The sequence below is a fragment of the Gigantopelta aegis genome, chromosome 8 (genome assembly GCF_016097555.1).
Source record: "Gigantopelta aegis isolate Gae_Host chromosome 8, Gae_host_genome, whole genome shotgun sequence".
NCBI classification, from domain to species: Eukaryota; Metazoa; Mollusca; class Gastropoda; order Neomphalida; family Peltospiridae; genus Gigantopelta; species Gigantopelta aegis.
Genome location: NC_054706.1, coordinates 28,052,754 through 28,070,762, shown reverse-complemented (window position 1 = coordinate 28,070,762; position 18,009 = coordinate 28,052,754). Strand labels below are relative to the sequence as shown.

General features: G+C 39.7%; 1 protein-coding gene across 1 annotated transcript; it reads right to left on the bottom strand.

Moving 5' to 3' along the window:
• Positions 1 to 1,959: 1,959 nt before the first annotated feature.
• On the bottom strand, positions 1,960 to 17,928 carry LOC121380033. The gene is made up of 3 exons (XM_041508758.1): positions 17,773 to 17,928; positions 3,424 to 3,536; positions 1,960 to 2,134 (listed from the first exon to the last, which is right to left on the bottom strand). Exons 1-3 carry the CDS (start codon positions 17,910 to 17,912, stop codon positions 1,989 to 1,991), a joined length of 399 nt encoding a protein of 132 aa, XP_041364692.1. The 5' UTR covers positions 17,913 to 17,928; the 3' UTR covers positions 1,960 to 1,988.
• Positions 17,929 to 18,009: the final 81 nt, after the last annotated feature.

Below are 18,009 nucleotides of genomic sequence, written 5' to 3'. Positions count from 1 at the left end.
TACAAACCCAGTATATCTACCAGCCTTCATATGGTTTAACCTTTTACACCACCGATGCCGGTATATTCAAGGTCGTGGTATGTGCTGTCTTGTCTAAAAAAAAAAGTGCATATAAAAAGATCCTTTACTGCAAATGGAAAATGTAGCGGGTTTCCTCAACATTATCACGTTTGATAGCCGATGGTTAATAAATTATGGTCTATCAATTTGCTCTAGCGGTGTCATTAAACAAAACTTTAACATTACAATTCAATGTTAAGGCCGAAGGCTTATCCACTATGCCACCGAGACCAGGTCGATGTGATACTATATATATATATATACACACAAATGTACATATACCCCTACCACCATTATTCTCCGCCGACAAAGTGTACTTATTCTATGTTTGAACGGGTGTAAACGGAATACAATTTCGCAGGAATAACTGGCCTCGCTTTTGCCCGAATTATACAAACATTCTCGAATCTGAACAACTACATCTATTAATGTTTAGCATCCCTCTTTAATTTTTGCCCGAATTTGAGGTTTTGTTCCAGCACTAGCATAGTACTGGCATACAGACGGTTCCAAACCACTAGATCCGCTGGATACGTTAAGCACCGTGTGTTATGGAGACTGGTCACTGCGAAGATACGTTCCGAAGTTGTACATAGGTCATGGACTACACCATGTCCGAGTGCACCCCCCCCCCCCACCTCCCCCTCTACCAAACAAACTGGTATCCACTACTTATTTATGACAAATATTTCAGGGTACCCCGGTGCCTGAAACCTCTGTGGTATAGGGGCATGGTAACAATTTTCATAGAGTACCCCAAAAAACGTTGTTTGTTTCATTTACGTCATGCCACAATCAGCACCCTTTCAATTGTGTGCACCAAAGTTCTTACACATGCGCAGGGGCGTAGGCAGGATTTTGTATTGGGGTGGGGGAGGGGGAGCACCTGTGTAGTGGGATATGACACAGGTACCTTATTAATAAGCGAAAAGGTAAAAATTTCCCGGGATTGGGGGGGGGGGGGGGGCATGACCACCCCCGGTTACGCCACTGCACATTCGTCAGTGGCATGTATACTATATCAAGTCAAAATGTATGACCTACTGGTAGTTTGGGGTGGGGGTGCACGTGGACCATAATCATTAGCTACTTATAGGTTCAATTCTTAAGACGTCGTAGCACTAGGTTTGTAGTGTTCCGTTATAAATCAGATGGCAATAAAATACCAAATTATTTCAAACAGTTAACTAGGATTAACACCGATAACTAATATTTTATTTACCTTTCACACGAATCTTGAATTTACATTAAAGGAAAACCACACACAGCAGGTTTGTGCCTATCCTAAATTATTCATCAAGATTACTCGAGCCTAAAAAGCACTTGTCGTAGGATCGAACCACCTCAATAGACCCATCTTCGATTAGTCCCTCCCCCGTCCTAACTGGTGCACCATGACTGGTATATCAAAGGTCGTGGTATGTGCAGTCCTGTCTATGAGAAAATGCATATAAAATCTCTATCTGCTGATGAAAAAATATACCAGGTTGTTTTGTTGTTGTTGTTGGGGTTTTTTTACCGGCCTCGGTGGTGTCGTGGTTAAGGCATCGGACATACGGCTGGTAGGTACAGGGTTCGCAGCCCAGTACCGGCTCCCACCCAGAGCGAGTTTTAACGACTCAATGGGTAGGTGTAAGACCACTACACCCTTTTCTCTCTGACTAACCACTAACAACTAACCCACTGTCCTGGACAGACAGCCCAGATAGCTGAGGTGTGTGCCCATGATAGCGTGCTTGAACCTTATATTGGATATAAGCACGAAAATAAGTTGAAATGAAATGTACCAGTAAAAACATTGCATCAAATAGCCGATGATTTAAAAAAAAATCAATGTGTCGAACTGAAAAAGCCTATCTGCGCCCTTTTAAAAAAAATGTATTGAACAGACAAGTTGTGTTCTATAGGAATAGCATACAGATATTTTATTAAGACACATTCTTGTTGGTGTATGTCCGAGGTTTGATAGGAGATGTCGGCAATGCAGGAACTACTTCTGGTGTTGCACGCGGTATACCTCTGTAGTGTTCTGACGCGGTTTTAATCACCTCCGCAACGATCAGCGCCGCTTTCTCTGTAAACAACGTGTGAAGAAGAAGAAAACAGTTAGCTAAAGAACAATAATCACTTTTATATAGGTTACTGATTGAAAACATAAACAACAAAAGGATTAGACACAAGTTTGCCAACTGACTAGGCAATCTCCTATGTAGGTAGCCCTGTTAACGTTATTTCTGAATTTAAAGTGATCAAACTAAAGTCTGTTTAAAACCACAAAATGAACCACGACTGAAATCATCAGGAACAAATTAAAAATTAAAAACGTGAGTGCAGTATTTAAAATAAGACAGTTAAAATGAAATTGCTAAAAAACAAAATTAAAAATGCGCACACGAAAAAACGGCTCTAAGAATGTCACAAAAATCCCTGGGACGGGACGTTGCCTAGTGCTAAGGCGCTTGTCTGATACGCGGTCGGTCTGGGATCAATCCCTGTCTGTGGGTCCATTTGGCTATTCTCGTTCGTGGTATGTGCTATCATGTCTGTGGGATGATGTATAGCCTATAAAAAAACCTTGCTTCTGATGGAAAAAGATGAATCGGGTTTCCTCGCTAAGACTATGTCAGGATTACCAAATTTTGACATCCAATAGCCAATGTGCTCTAGCGGTGTTAAACAAAACAAACTGTTACAAAAATCCCAGCACATTCTCCATTGTCATCGAAAGCCCATAATAGTCCTAGGCCTATTCCGCACTGATAGTCCATATATATGAACAGCACGTATAGTACAGAATCGGTACCGAATAGAACCCTAACTTGACTTGCGATGAGGGTCCTCTCAACCATTGGTCAAATCGCAGATCTGTCCCTGCATATCCAAGACATGCCCTTAGGAACCGGGGGGAGAGGGGCACACGTCTTCCCCACTTGAGGATAAGGATAAAAATGTACTGACCCCCCCCCCCCCCCACACACACACACACACACTCATTAAACATTAAAATCTGGCTTATCCCACCGTCCTGAATAGACAGTCCAGATAACTGAGCTGTATGCCTAGAACAGCGTGCCTGAACCTTAATTGGACAAAAGCACGAACATAACAAAGAATGAATGACTTATGCCCCAATTAGAAATCGTTCCTCCGGGGCAGAAAGAGCTGACGTCCTTCCGTTAATACAACTTATAAGTTCATTAATTTATTTACACGCTCTTCCGTCTTCTCTTCGACGGACCTGTAACGTTCAGACGGACGGTTTAAGAACCTAATCGTTTTACAATGGTCGATAATTGTTGTTTCCCAAGAAGAGATCACGAAGAGGTCAGTACATCTGAGAATTTTAAACAGGAATAATTATACCTTTAAGTTCCTGAGATTCAAGACCTGCGGTGCTATCGATCTCTTCGGATTCCGGTCGGACTCTTTTCCTTCCGTGAACGGGCGAGTAGTGACACATTGGGCAATTGCAGCAACTGACGAAATGGGAATAGAGTGTGAATGCAAATGTATTTCTACTCAGCACATAAAAATAAATATTTAAGTACTAGCTAAGCTAATCTAAAAGTATTTGTATAAACCTCGACCCTCACGTGTTCATAAGATTTAATTAAAGTGCATGACGTCAAAGTAATTTGTGGTAATCGTGATGACGTCATATCAATGGGCGACTTTAGTCCTGTAATTTATTAAATATCGAATGAAAATGTTATTTTAGAAGTTTTATAAAATAAATAGAATTCGCTACTCGTGTTTTTTTAATATGTAAAATATCAACCTCGTCTAGTTAATCGGTTGACATTTTCTATATTAAAAAACACTCGTGACGAATCCTCTATATAGGCCTACTTATATATTGTAATGTTCACTGGCGTAGGAAGCGGAGGGGGTGAGCAAGGGGGCATGTGCCCCCACACTTTTCAGATATTTTGCTTTATATTTGCTTTATAATAGTGTAAGTGTGTAAATATAAAAGTGTGCCCCCCCCCCCCCCCCCACACACACACATTCACATTTTTTGGCACCTTCCTGTGCTCGTGATGTTACATGTACGTGCATGTATGTTTGCGCGCGCCTGCATATAAACATGTAAAATGTATCGGTAGACAACAAAAAAGAAAGAGGTTATATCCATTAGTAAAGATATAAATTACATATTTGTAGTTTCGGTTCACTCAATTACGTTCGATAGTAGTGAATACAGAATACTGGTAACAGCTGCATCTTTACCCAGGGCTAGCTCTGGCACTCACCAAATTCGCGAGATTAAAAACAATTGGATAATTTTATTGTAATTTGGCAAAATAATTTCATGTAATGATAAATATTTTATGCTCCAGAGACCTACGTGTTATCGATAGGATATGCGAAAGGTATTGTCAAAAATTAGGAAAGATGTAGGCCTATAGGTGATGCGCCAGTTCCGGATTACTTCCGGTTCATCCGTAATTACCGATCAGACAATAAAATGAAATGTTTAATGTACGAATATGGAATGTAGCGGCAGTATGGTCGGGATTGTTCGCATTTTACCGATGTCCGCAATTACCCAAATCTTCCCAATAATAAATAGACTATTTCATGGTGTTTTTTCGAATACGATTTTTATGTCAACTTGTGATGTTTGAAAACCATTTTTTTACACATCACGAGGAACTTAAGCAAGACTTGTGGACTGGTATGCATATTCAGCGATATATAATGCGCATTATTGCTTAATATTAACAAGTACATTATTATATTTAATTGATAAAACGGTTAAACGTGACGGCTATTATATATAACGGGTGCAGCCAGTTTGTTCCATTCCAGTGAATACGCCCTTTGGTGAGCTGGTGGTTACGTAATACTTAACGCGTCATGTCAGAAATGAGTCTTAGAATTAGAGAAACAAATCTACCTGGGGTTTTTTGCGGAATGATAAAATAGTCATGCATTGCAGTGTTCTGTAATAATATACATCCCAATAAGCCAGTAAAGCAAATTACCCATCCACAACAACACATTACCTAGAGACCTTGTAAATTTGCATACCATTATTAACCTGGTTAATAAAGTAAATTGTCACATGGGTTTATGATATGGATATCATGGGTAATTTATAGGATAATAACTATATATTATATTTCAAAACAAAATAAACCACTATTGTCAAAGTGACTACACAACAAGTCGAAATAATTATACCATGTTTTGTCCATGCATTAACCTACGTACTGAAATGATACACCAGTGATTCCTGATTAGCAGGTGTGTATTTGTTTGGTAACCAGACAGGTCCATTAATTGACGCTGCTGTCTAGACACAGAATTACATACCGGTATTGTGTAATATTAACTGTCGCCCCTAAAATGGTAATGGACATGGTTTATTACTGTAAACAGTTCTTTGATATACCAGTCGTGGTGCACTGGCTATGATGTTAATAACAATCAACTACATTATACAGAGGATGTACCAGTTTTCGCTATTGAAAACATTGTGTGACTGGTGTACTTTGGCCATCGTGAGTACGTTGAGTAGTGGATAGTAGACTGCTTAAAATACATGTACTTCTATGTGTACAGTAGTATACAGCTTGCAAACTGGTCTATCAAAAATTATATATTATTAATAATAAAGATAAAAAAAATATATAGAAAAATAGAAAAACACAAATATATTCAGTTCTGTGGTTACCGAATAATGAATATGTATCGCAGATAGCCTGTATTTGGGGCACCGTATACGTGAATGAATCGTTGCAGCTCTGACAGATATCCACATAATCTTCCACAATTTGTACTGAAACTACATGCAGAGCGAGCCCCCATTTCACATGGTGTAATTCGTAATCTTATTGCTAAACATTCATTCATTCATCCATTCATTCATTGCTTCCATGGGAAGGAGATACCAGGTAGTTCTGGACTCCAATGGTGGCCCCGTCGGTGGACCCATTGGGCTATTTCTTGTTCCAGCCAGTACTCCACAAGTGGTGTGACAATTGCTGTGCTATGCACTATCCTGTCTGTGGGATGGTGCATATAAAAGATCCCTTGCTACTAATCGGAAAAGAGTAGCCCATGGAGTAGCGACAGCGGGTTTCCTCGCAATATCTGTGTGGTCCTTAACCATATGTCTGACGCCATATAACCGTAAATAAAATGTGTTGAGTGCCACTACACCCACTACACCCACTATAATAGGGTGCCCCTTACCTCGACAAGAGGCTACATTCAAGTATTTTTGTGCGATAATTTCTATAGGATTGTATCTATCATACATTTAACCTGATTTTGAGGTGCTGAATTAAAAACAAATATGTTTGACATCTGGGAAATTACGTTTAAAATAATAAAAACAAAATGATAGTATACGTAATTAGGATTTTGTTGAAAATACATTGTATCTTAGGAAGTATAGTTAATTCCCTTGTGTATCCGCGCGCGCAGTTCGGTTGTTGGTTTTGTACAGTTCCAGGCTTAAATTAATTATTTGGAAAAGGAAGTAAATTCTTAAGCTTAGTGATAGCCAAGGACTCGAAGGAGTTATTTTTTAAAATGACAATTGGTTTGTCACCAGGTGTCTAGTGCATGAATCAAGACAATGACGATATCTCGAACTATTTGTGAACGCCGATACTTTCACGGTAGATAATTTCAATTCAATTAAATTTATTGCATGTACAGGTCAGAACGAAGACTGGCCAATATGTTAGTAGGCCTATACATAACTGGAGGACCAAAGATGTGGTCCCCACCAACCCACCCTCTGGCTACGCCAGTTGTGATTTTGTTATATATAATTTCGTGTATGGCTTTGGTATCATAAATAGGGTAAGTGCCGTATATCGGTTGGTTCAAGCAGTGCAGTTATGTAAGAATACATCCCCATAAACTTCGCAATCCCACAATTTAAATCACTGCCTTCATAATTTTTGCACAGGCGACTGTATCCTGCTATATAGTTTTGTAACCTTTCGTGCATAAACTTATGGTACACTTTTAGCATTCCCCCCACGCCTTGTATTTTAATGTTACTGTTCACGTCCCCTCTCCCACTTCTTTAAAAAAAAAAAAAAAAAAAAAAAAATATAACGCAACCCGACCAAAAATAAAGACGCCACAGTTTTAAACAAGTCAAGGCCGGGTCGTCGCCGCGCCTGAACTATATAATTTTGTTAATCGGCATAACGGGATTCCACAACAAAAATTAAGATGAAAAAGAAGAAGAAGGAAAAAGAAACAAACAAGACATTTTAATTGATCAGTCCTGACAAGAAAAGTTATCATGGGATATTTTAAATGTTGTTTTGGTTGCATTCGACGTTCGTCACTCCCGTGTTCTTGTGCTTCGGTTTACTTAAGTAAAAATGGTTTCGTCGATTTAAATCACGTTGTCGTCGTAATTGTACCCTGTAGTGAAATACTTGAATGTAGCCTCTTGTCGGCTTTTTAATTAAACAAAGATATTTCTAAATAAACTAAGGCAAAAACTTAATCAGCAGATCGGTTGATTTTGCTATCGACCTATGCGAATTGGCAGCCATTATTGAAAGTTTGTGTAACCTTGCATCACGTGTGACGGGGTATGTGGTTAACTCGTCATACGGAGGGCCAGACACCATCGCCAAGAGCTGTACGAATGACGTTAAAACAACTGGCGCGAACACGCAATGACGCTTTCCCCGCCCCTATCAAGTAATGAACCTATAAATTGCCGTCTAAAAGGCCCCTTCTTATTTCTGAAGAAATGTCTTAGTGTTTGTTGTTTAGAAGATAAAAAAGTCGGATTCATTATATTTTTCTGTTTCTGTAAACATTAGCGACAGAAGTGGTTGTTTTAATGTTTGCTGTGCAGACTTATGTGCCGTCATGCAAGTCAGTAAATACAGGGGTTCCACTAAAAATGCGCTCATTACTTGAGTTTAAAAATAACTTTCAGTAGTAAATCGTTTGTTCTATTGTACTGTGGCGGTTAAACAAATATTTTTAAAGAAAGATTTTAACTTTAAATATATAACACAAATGCTTAGGTGTGCATACTTAGGTGCCACCAGTGTATACAAGGGGTTCAACCTAAACCGTATGACACGTGCTTGAACTTCGTATACCACTACCAAAATGGCGGGATTTTTTTCAAGATGGCTTCCAAGATGGCGGCTGGCGTAACCCGAAAGACACGCGTATGACATGGCTAACAGTCATGAGGAGGCAGACGTCATCATCGTCAGTCAAGTGATGTCTGTAGCCAGACAGGAGACAGGGTTACAAAACCATTCACATTGTATGTGACGATACAGATGCCTTTGTACATTTCTACAAAAAACATGAACATTACCAATGAATTAGTTACGGTGCCAACAAGTTCTAAGACTAGGAATGTGGCTAATATTGGCACCACAGTAAGGAAGCAAAAAGTAAAGTTTGTTTTATTTAACGACGCCACTAGAGCACATTGATACAGTAAGGAAGCATGAGGAAATCATGCCGCATATGTTTTGACTGGCTGCGACACCGTCAGCTCAATCTATGGTGTTGGGAAAGTAAAGGCACTCCAAAAAGGTCACGTGCCACCACCATTAGGTATTGACCAGATAGATATTGAGACCATAGTAAGTGGAGCTACTGAGTTCATTGCAGCCTGCTTTGGAAGTAAGTGCAGCGGAACCATGTCTGAGATACTTGAGATACAGGACGCAGCAAGGCACATCTTTCAAGCTGCCATCTCTTCCACCTACTTCGGAAACCTTTGGGCTCCATGTGAGACGGGCTTATCACCAGGCATGCATATGGAGGACTGCATTAGATCCCACCTGTACTAGATGTCGCGGACTATGGGTGGTTAGCTGACCATGCCACTAAGACTCTTTTGCCTGTTGCATTGTCCGCTGCGACTATACCTGGACCATGTTTTAGTCAAAAGTGTTCATGTCGTGGAACTGGAATAACGTACTCTTTTTTTTTTCGCAAATGCTCCATCATGCCTACAGCAAACTGTGAAAATCCAATAAACAATAATACCCCAGCAAACAGTGACGAATAGGAAAATGAAGATGGTGATGATGAATAGAAATCAGAACTGTCCATGGCAATATGAGGAATATAATGAACAGCGATTAAATGACAAGGTTAATTGAATGGTATATGATAATGGGATAATTGAAGGAGGGGTCGGGCTCAAATTGGCCAATACATATACGTTTGTTTATTTTGCGCTTCACTGTGAAGGCAATTTTGGACATAATTTTGCCACTATCTATTATTTGAGGCACTAAGTGGACTCCAATTGCTCTGTAACCTCTCTAGATGGATTTATTGACTACAAAAACATTGAAAAAGATGTATTACAATAGAAAATCCAACTTAAACTTGCGAAGATACGCGTGTTTTAGTCTTTAGGGTTACCCAGTATTACTGTGATGTAATTAAATTAACGTTTAAAGAAGAAGAGTCTTGGATAAAAAAAATATATATATTCAACTTGATCAAACAACAACCCCCCCCCCCCCCCCCCCCCCCCCCACCACCACCAATTCGAATGTTGTAGACAAAATATTCTTCAGGGAAACATTATTGTTCAGTAAGGTTTTATAATTCCATCGACCCATGCAAATAACTAGCATAGTCCCCTGTGATTAATCGAAAACAGAGACGTCAAATGTAGAATACTCTCCATACTTTCAGCAAGTGAGAAGGAAGGGAGGAAGGAAATGTTTTATTTAACGACGCACTCAACACATTTTATTTACGGTTTTATATGGCGTCAGACATACGGTTAAGGACCACACAAATATTGAGAGAGGAAACCCGCTGTCGCCACTTCATGAGCTACTCTTTTCGATTAGCAGCAAGGGATCTTTTATATGCACCATCCCACAGACAGGGTAATACATACCATAGCTTTTCGATATACCAGTCGTGGTGCACTGGCTCGAACGAGAAATGCCCAATGGGCCCACCGACAAGGATGGATCCCAGACCGACCGCGCATCAAGCGAACGCTTTATTACTGGGCTACGTCCCGCCCCAACTAATGTGAAGAGCCTAAATTGGAATGACACGAAGAAAAATAGAATTAGTAAAAAAAACTGGACACATGGGATATCCTAGTTATACAATGTTGGCCGACAAATGTTGGTCGTGTGCTGCTATTTTTTTTACAAATAAACATTCGTTGCCAACAATTGTTGGAGAGATCGAACATGTTCAATTTAAAAATTTGTTGGCTACAAACAAAATCACCATCTACAAGAAAAATCGTCTGCCCATTCTCATACGCTTATGATTGGCACCACTGAATTATTTTAAATAAGCGTCTTTCCGTACCAATCCTCCAGAGCTTAATTTAAGAGTAGAAGATATTGAATAATATTATGGTTTAGAATGCCCATCAAAATTAGAGCGTCATCTAATAAATATATATATCAAAATTTATAATACTAGATCTTTTTGGCAGACGCCTTTAACAAAATAGTTCCCCCTTTCCCCATAAGATAATTACCCTTCTGTCCCATGCTTAACCACTGTCTAAGACTGAGCGTAGATTATACCTGCCTTACTCGACTGACACGTAGAAATTGAGTTTTAATGGAAGTGTTTGTTTTGTTTACAGACACCACTAGAGCACATAGTACGAACATTTGGTCATTCTGACTCGTCATCAGATGGAAACCCTCTACATTTTTATATGCACTTTCCCACAGACAGAAAAGCACATACCATGGCCTTTTACCAGATGAGGTAGACTGGTTGGAACGACAAAAAAACTAATACGTTGAATGGATCCACTGAGGTGATTCGATCCTGCGACACAGGCACCTCAGGCGAGCGTTCAACCGACTGAGCTAAATCCCGCTCCTTTAAAATGGAAAATGAATTAACATTCGATGCGTGTCACATGATCTCAGACGTGCCAGATCGACAAAGCCAAATCATTTAATTTTTATGATCGATCCCCGTCTGTGGACTCATTGGGCTATTTCTCGTTCCAGCCAGCGCACCACGTTTGATTAGGTTACGCACATATAATTACCAGTAACGTAACTGAACAATTGGTTACCTGGGTAAAAACAGAAAATAATATGAATCGACATTTGATTACCTAAAAAAAATTTAATATTAGCCGCCGATCTGACTGTAGCTTTTATTATAGGCTACTATACATTGTGTCTCATCTTCCGAAGCGTTCAACATTTATGTTTAAAGTTTGTTTTGTTTAACGACACCTCTAGAGTACATTGATTAAATAATTATCGGCTACTGGATGTCAAACATTTGGTAATTCTGTCTCGTAGTCATCAGAGGAAACCCGCTACATTTTTTGTTTCCATTGTAGAAAGGGTGGCGGAGTGGTTAAGCCATTGGACTACAGGCTGGTAGGTACTGGGTTCGGATCCCAGACGAGGCATGGGATTTTTAATCAAGATACCGACTCCAAACCCTGAGTGAGGGCTCCGCAAGGCTCAATGGGTAGGTGTAAACCACTTGCACCGACTAGTGATCTATAACTGGTTCAACAAAGGCCATGGTTTGTGCTATCCTGCCTGTGGGAAGCGCAAATAAAAGATCCCTTGCTGCCTATCGTAAAAGAGTAGCCTATGTGGCTACAGCGGGTTTCCTCTAAAAACAAACCACAGAATAACCATATGTTTGACGTCCAATAGCCGATAGTAAGGTAAAAAATCAATGTGCTCTAGTGGCGTCGTTAAATAAAACAAACTTTACTTTTTCCAATAGACAAGGGGCGGGACGCATCCCAGTGGTAAAGCGCTCGCTTGATGCGCGATCGATTTGGGATCGATCCCTGTTGGTTGGTCCATTGGGTTATTTCTCGTTCCAGCCAGTGCACCACAAAGGTCGTGGTTTATACGCTATCCTGTCTGTGGGATGGTGCATATAAAAGATCCCTTGCTACTAACGGAAAAATGTAGCGGGTTTCCTCTCTAAGACAGTAAGTCAAAATTACAAAATATTTAACATCCAGTAGGTCTCATCCTGCATATTTCCAAATTAGCCAATTGAATAATTTTTATTTAAAATGGCTACAAAATTTGGACTTTGGCTAATAAAATATTCCTCAAATTAACCACATTTTAATGATTTTCAAGACAATACTCTACATTTCCGAAAAATTGGCTAAACCAAATTTGTTTCCGAGTATCAAGATTTATTAAACAACACTCAGACACATTACAATGTGTAACAAGAGGACATTTTCAAATACATAATTAACATGCATGACAGTATCAGCCCTGAACAGCCGATGATTAATAAATCGATGTGCTCTAGTGCCAAGTGGTGTCATTAAACAAATAAACTGGGGCGGGACGTAGCCCAGTGGTACAGCGCTCGCTCAATGTGCGGTCGGTGTGGGATCGATCCCCGTCGGTGGGTCCATTGGGCTATTTCTCGTTCCAGCCAGTGCACCACGACTGGTATATCAAAGGCCGTGGTATGTACTACCCTGTCTGTGGGATAGTGCATATAAAAGATCCCTTGCTGCTAATCAAAAAGAGTAGCACATGAAGTGGCGACAGCGCGTTTCCTCTCTCAATATCTATGTGGTCCTTAATCATATGTCTGACGCCATATAACCGTAAATAAATGTGTTGAGTGCGTCGTTAAATGAAACATGTCTTTCTTTCAAACAAACAAACTAACCTTTCCCAACAGACAGGAAAGCAAATACCACGGCCTTTGACCAGTTGTGGTGCACTGGTTGGACCGATGGGGGGAAAACCCAATCACTTAAATGGATAACATTTACGTTTAATGCTCTTGTTGTATCATAGGATCCATTAGTCCAACCAGACCGAGCAGGAAAATGTCCGCGAGGCTGGTTTATGCGATTCACGTGCGGTAAGCCAAATGGCCATGTCCCGACGCTATATAACCATAAATAAAATGTGTTGAGAGCGTCGTTAAATAAAACATTTCCTTCCTTCCTTCCTTTCAAATGGCCATGTCGGTAACCAATCAAATATATAGTTTGTGAACGTTAGTGAAACGTTTGCTAAATGAACTTTGGGATGGTGTGTAACTTAGTAGTCGAGTGCTCCGCTGGGTCATACGATCGATAGCCATCGGTGACAGAGGCGGATCTAGGGGTGGGGTGGGGGGAGGCAGAGGCGATAGTTAAAATTTTATTATATATTAATTTTCTTCTTTTGTTTTACGATCTCTCTCCAATCCTCCCTCAAAGTTCCCTTGGCATTCCACCTCATGTCACTACCTCCCCTCCCCCTCCCAAATGGATTTTCTGGATCTACCACTGGGTGAACACAATAATTATTGGGGGTTTTCTTTTCCAATCCACGACTGGTATATCAAAGGCCGTGGTATATACCGTTTCACTGTGCCGGTTGCCAGCGCCCGGGGCAAGGTAAGTATTGCGCTCCCTAACAAATGGATCGTTAGCACTCCCCGAGTCCCTTCCACCAGTCCAGATTTTTGCTCCCAGGGCAACCGCCCCGGCTTCCCCGCCCACGCTACGCCACTAAGTGTAGGAAAGGAAAGTGGATATAAATGATCCCTTGTTGCTAATTAAAAATAAATAAATAATAAATAAATAATAATAATAAATTTGCTCATTTTTCGACACGCACCTTAAGCTGAACCAACCAATACACAATTTTCTAGGACGTCTGAAGTTGCGCGCGTGCCAAGTACAGCGGTAATTGAGTTCTTGTGAAAGGAAACCTGCTGCTGCCATACGTACTGTTATGTCCCATTAGCAACGAGTAGCCGTGTCTGATTTGCGGTTTACTTCAGCCATAATGACACATAACACTTTTTATGTACAAATTATAATAAAGAAATAATCCACACAGGTCATCTGAGGACAATGAATTCTACGACCTTTCAACGTATTATGCACTTGGATATTAGTTCTGGATAGAAGAATGTTGAGGAGGTGCAGATTCGTGGAATATAATTCACGGGCGAGTTAATTATATTTAATGAATCTACACTTCCGAGTGCATTCTCCAACTTCAATCACTTCAAATTCATTAACAAAACAAAAAAATATAGTTGACTGTTAAATTAACTTCTATTATATATATTTTTAATGAATATATTGGTTAAAATGACAAAGTATATTTACAAAACTAGCAAGCATTCTGACAGTACTGCTAAAGCAAAACATGTACCCTACCGGGCACAAATAATTTTCTTATATAATTCATAGGCCATAACATAAAAATGTGTAAATGCCATGAGAGTTAAACTTGATTTGTAACAACATGATAAAGCAATACACAAAAGTTGAGCTCGATATATTGAGGCAATGCAAAAAAAAAAAAAAAGAGAAGAAAACCGGTCATAAAAACAATTTTTTTGTATTTCCTATGTTCAAGTGCCATAACTCTGTCATAAAATGAATAAATCGTCATGAAAGTCAAAGTCCATCTGTAACAGTACATGATAAAGCTCAATCTAATTAAAATTAGCTCCACTATTACATGTGGATCTAAAGACAGCCAGTTGGAGCTCATGTCCACCAATCAAAACCTTACTTGCAGAATCCTGCCAGTGATTTAAAACTAACAACACTGCGTAGTCCCCAATGTCCAGGTAACATTTCGTCTGTAAATAATAATTTAAATATTGACCAATCACACTTCGCCTTTTATAACGTTATTTGGGAGCATACAAATTCTAAAAATATCGGGCGAGTCTATTTTAGTGGCCGCAGTACAGCGAACCATACCAATACGTATCGGGTGGGTTATCAGTCTTCAATTTTACATTAAAAATTATTTATTTATTTATAAAATTTAAAAAAAAACTAAATCAGTCTTCAGTTTTACATTACAAATTATTTGTTTTATAAAATAAATCATGTTTTAAGGCATTCGTAATTCACACGAAACATGTCGTATACCCTCAGGATAATTCGGAATGTTTTCAAATTATTTTTAAATCACTGGCAGGATTCTGCAAGTAAGGTTTTGATTGGTGGACATGAGCTCCAACTGGCTGTCTTTAGATCCACATGTAATAGTGGAGCTAATTTTAATTAGATTGGATAAAGCTATACACAAAATGTCTGCCCAATATCTCAAGGCATTGTGAAAAAAACCATCCAGAAATACAGACAGACGAATAGACAGACAGGACGGAGATGGAACCTATAGTCCCCCACACCACTCCCACCCCTCAAGCCACCCCCAACCCCCACCGCTGCCCAGTTTACCCGGTAAGGGTCCAATAACCCAGGTTTATAAGGCTTAAATTAGGCCTACGTGTTTATTTGATAATGCAGATGTTTGGGTTCAGTGGTGGGTTCAAATCCCTGACCTGAACACACAAAGAGTTTCACAGGAGTTGATTCCTTAAAATTATAACCCCAGCGGGCACTCCTAACTACATCTTCATAAATCAAGGCTAATATTTGTTCCTCGTATTCAGCCATGATACATGTCGTCAAGAAATCGTGCCACAAAATGCTTAAATTTCATTGGATGCGATGAGATCTGATTGCAACGAATCGCAACGCTCCTTATAGATTCCCTTGTTATTGTAAACAAAGATGGCAGCGTCAGCGTCCGGCGGTTAATTTTTGATATTGCTTTCAAGATTGTCACATGTTACCGATGCTGTGATTGGTCAGCGATGTCATCGTGTAAGGGACACAATCGGTGTTACAAATTTTCTTCCAATAGAGGGCGCTAGTAGTGGATATCGGTAATCTTGACTACATGTATCAAGGCAAAATACGAGGAACGAATATTAGCCTTGATTTATGAAGATGTCCTAACCAGGGAAATAAAAATCATTGGTGTAACGTACAATATTATTGGACGATTTGGCGCTTACAAACCACTGACGTTGTCGGTACTAAATATGACGTCATCGAAAAAAAGCACTTGAGGTGCTTGCGATGCAGGATCGAAACGCCTCAGTGGATCGGTTCAACTGATTGGGTTTTTTTTCGTTCCAACCAGTGCACCGATCAACGGCCGTGGTATGTGCTTTCCTGTCTGTGGAAAAGTGCATATAAAAGATCCCTAGGTGCAGTATGAAAATGTAGCGGGTTTCCTTTATTGACTACGAGTCAGAATTACCAAATGTTTCACATGCAACAGCTGATGATTAATATATCAATGTGCTCTAGTGGTGTTGTTAAACAAAATAAACTTTCTTCTTCTGCGTTCAGTTTCTTTATGCTCATTGAATTCAAATCGTGAGTTTTACCGCCATGAACACCACAGTCAGCAGCAGGTCGTCTCTTTCGCCCCAGAGTTTTTTTTCCCCGATTGTTCTGGGTTGTGGTCAGATGTTTTCTCTGATACTGTCATATGTTGTACATGCTCTGGAGTTTGGGGTTCAGTGTTACAGTGGCAATGAAGTGTTGTTACCACTTTGAGTTTATAGAGATGTGCATGGAGTCTGCAGTGCCCTGTCCTCAGTCAGGTATTATCCTAAAGATATGATCTACATATAGAACAATAGGATGACATCACAGGCATGGATTTAACTTAAACATTTGTAGGTTCGACATTGGACTAACTCGGATTACTGCACTGTATTTTATGCGATGGAACTGAATGAAACAGAAAGAAAAGGAATATCAGGGTCATACCTAGTGGGGAGGAAGGGGGGCGGGGTCTACATGGAGAAGACCCTCTATGTTTTTGTCCCGATACTTATAGTACTACCACCCAACTTACTTTATTAGGCTAGGAACGGCCCTGATTATTTGTTTATCGACATCTAAGCGCACTTTTACACTAACGTACTCCTATTTGTTGTCAGAGGGCGGGACGTAGCCCAGTGGTAAAGAGCTCGCTCGATCTGGGATCGATCCCCGTCGGTGGGCCCATTGAGCTATTTCTCGTTCCAGCCAGTGCACCACGACCGGCATATTAAAGGCCGTGGTATCTACTACCCTGTCTCTGTGATCGTGCACATAAAATATCCCTTGCTGCTAATTGAAACGAGTAGTCCATGAAGTGGGGACAGCGGTTTTCCTCTCTCAATATCTGTGTAGTCTTTTACCATATGTCTGATGCCATATAACCGTAAATAAAATGTGTTGAATGCGTCGTTCAATAAAACATTTCCTTCCTTCCTATTTGTTGTCCAGGGGTTCAGATGCTGGTTAACATGACCAGTGGTCAACAGAAATATTCAAAACCAATAACTGAATCAATACAAATAACAACTGAAAACATGTTGATATTTGATTTAGGACGACCAAAGGAATCCATACATAATCAAATATAAAGTTTATTTTATATCAGTGCAAAAATAATTACAATGAAAATATAACCGCGGGTTAAAGGCATACTGTCACAGATTTAAAGACCTTATTTCTCTAAAAATTGATAATAAATAAAAATTACATTAATTGATGGAAACCAAATCTAGCCATCACATCACCTTAACTGGACCATGATGGAGTGAAATCCATGCCAACCCACTCGGCAATTTTAGTTTTTGAATTATGGACCATGGCCATAATTCAATATTTTTTTTACAAAATATCATTAATAAATGGAGTATGGTGGTTATGAAGATGGTTGAATAAAGTACATTTAGGGACAAATCAAATAATTTTTGTTCAGGTAATACTTTGTTAGACCATTAAATCAGTCAGTAGTCTGTGACAATATGCCTTTAATTTAACTATGCCTTTGAACACCTGGGTCTAGACAACCAACCCTCTGTAGCGACCAAAAGGGAAAACCCTCTACAGTGCATGCAACAATAAACACCACTTACCGTGTCGGGAAATCCCATATAACATTAAATCCACTACATGAGAAATTGGGGACCGTTCTGATTTCGTCACTTATGTATAACAACAACCTTCTAGTTAAACAGAGCAGCTGTAATATAATACCTCGGTAGAAGCTCAGCATGCACCACCCACAGCTGTTTAATTATTAGCGCACAGTTCTATCGATAGTTCTTAAAAGACCGTTCACATTGCCGGAGCACAATTGGACTGTGAGGATT

Coding starts and splice junctions, on each gene's coding strand:
- LOC121380033 (XM_041508758.1), bottom strand. CDS start 17,912: ATGCTGAGCTTCTACCGAGGTATTATATTACAGCTGCTCTGTTTAACT. Junction 3,537..17,772: donor ATATGGGATTTCCCGACACG/GTAAGTGGTGTT, acceptor CCATTTCGTCAG/TTGCTGCAATTGCCCAATGT. Junction 2,135..3,423: donor TGAATCTCAGGAACTTAAAG/GTATAATTATTC, acceptor CGTTGTTTACAG/AGAAAGCGGCGCTGATCGTT.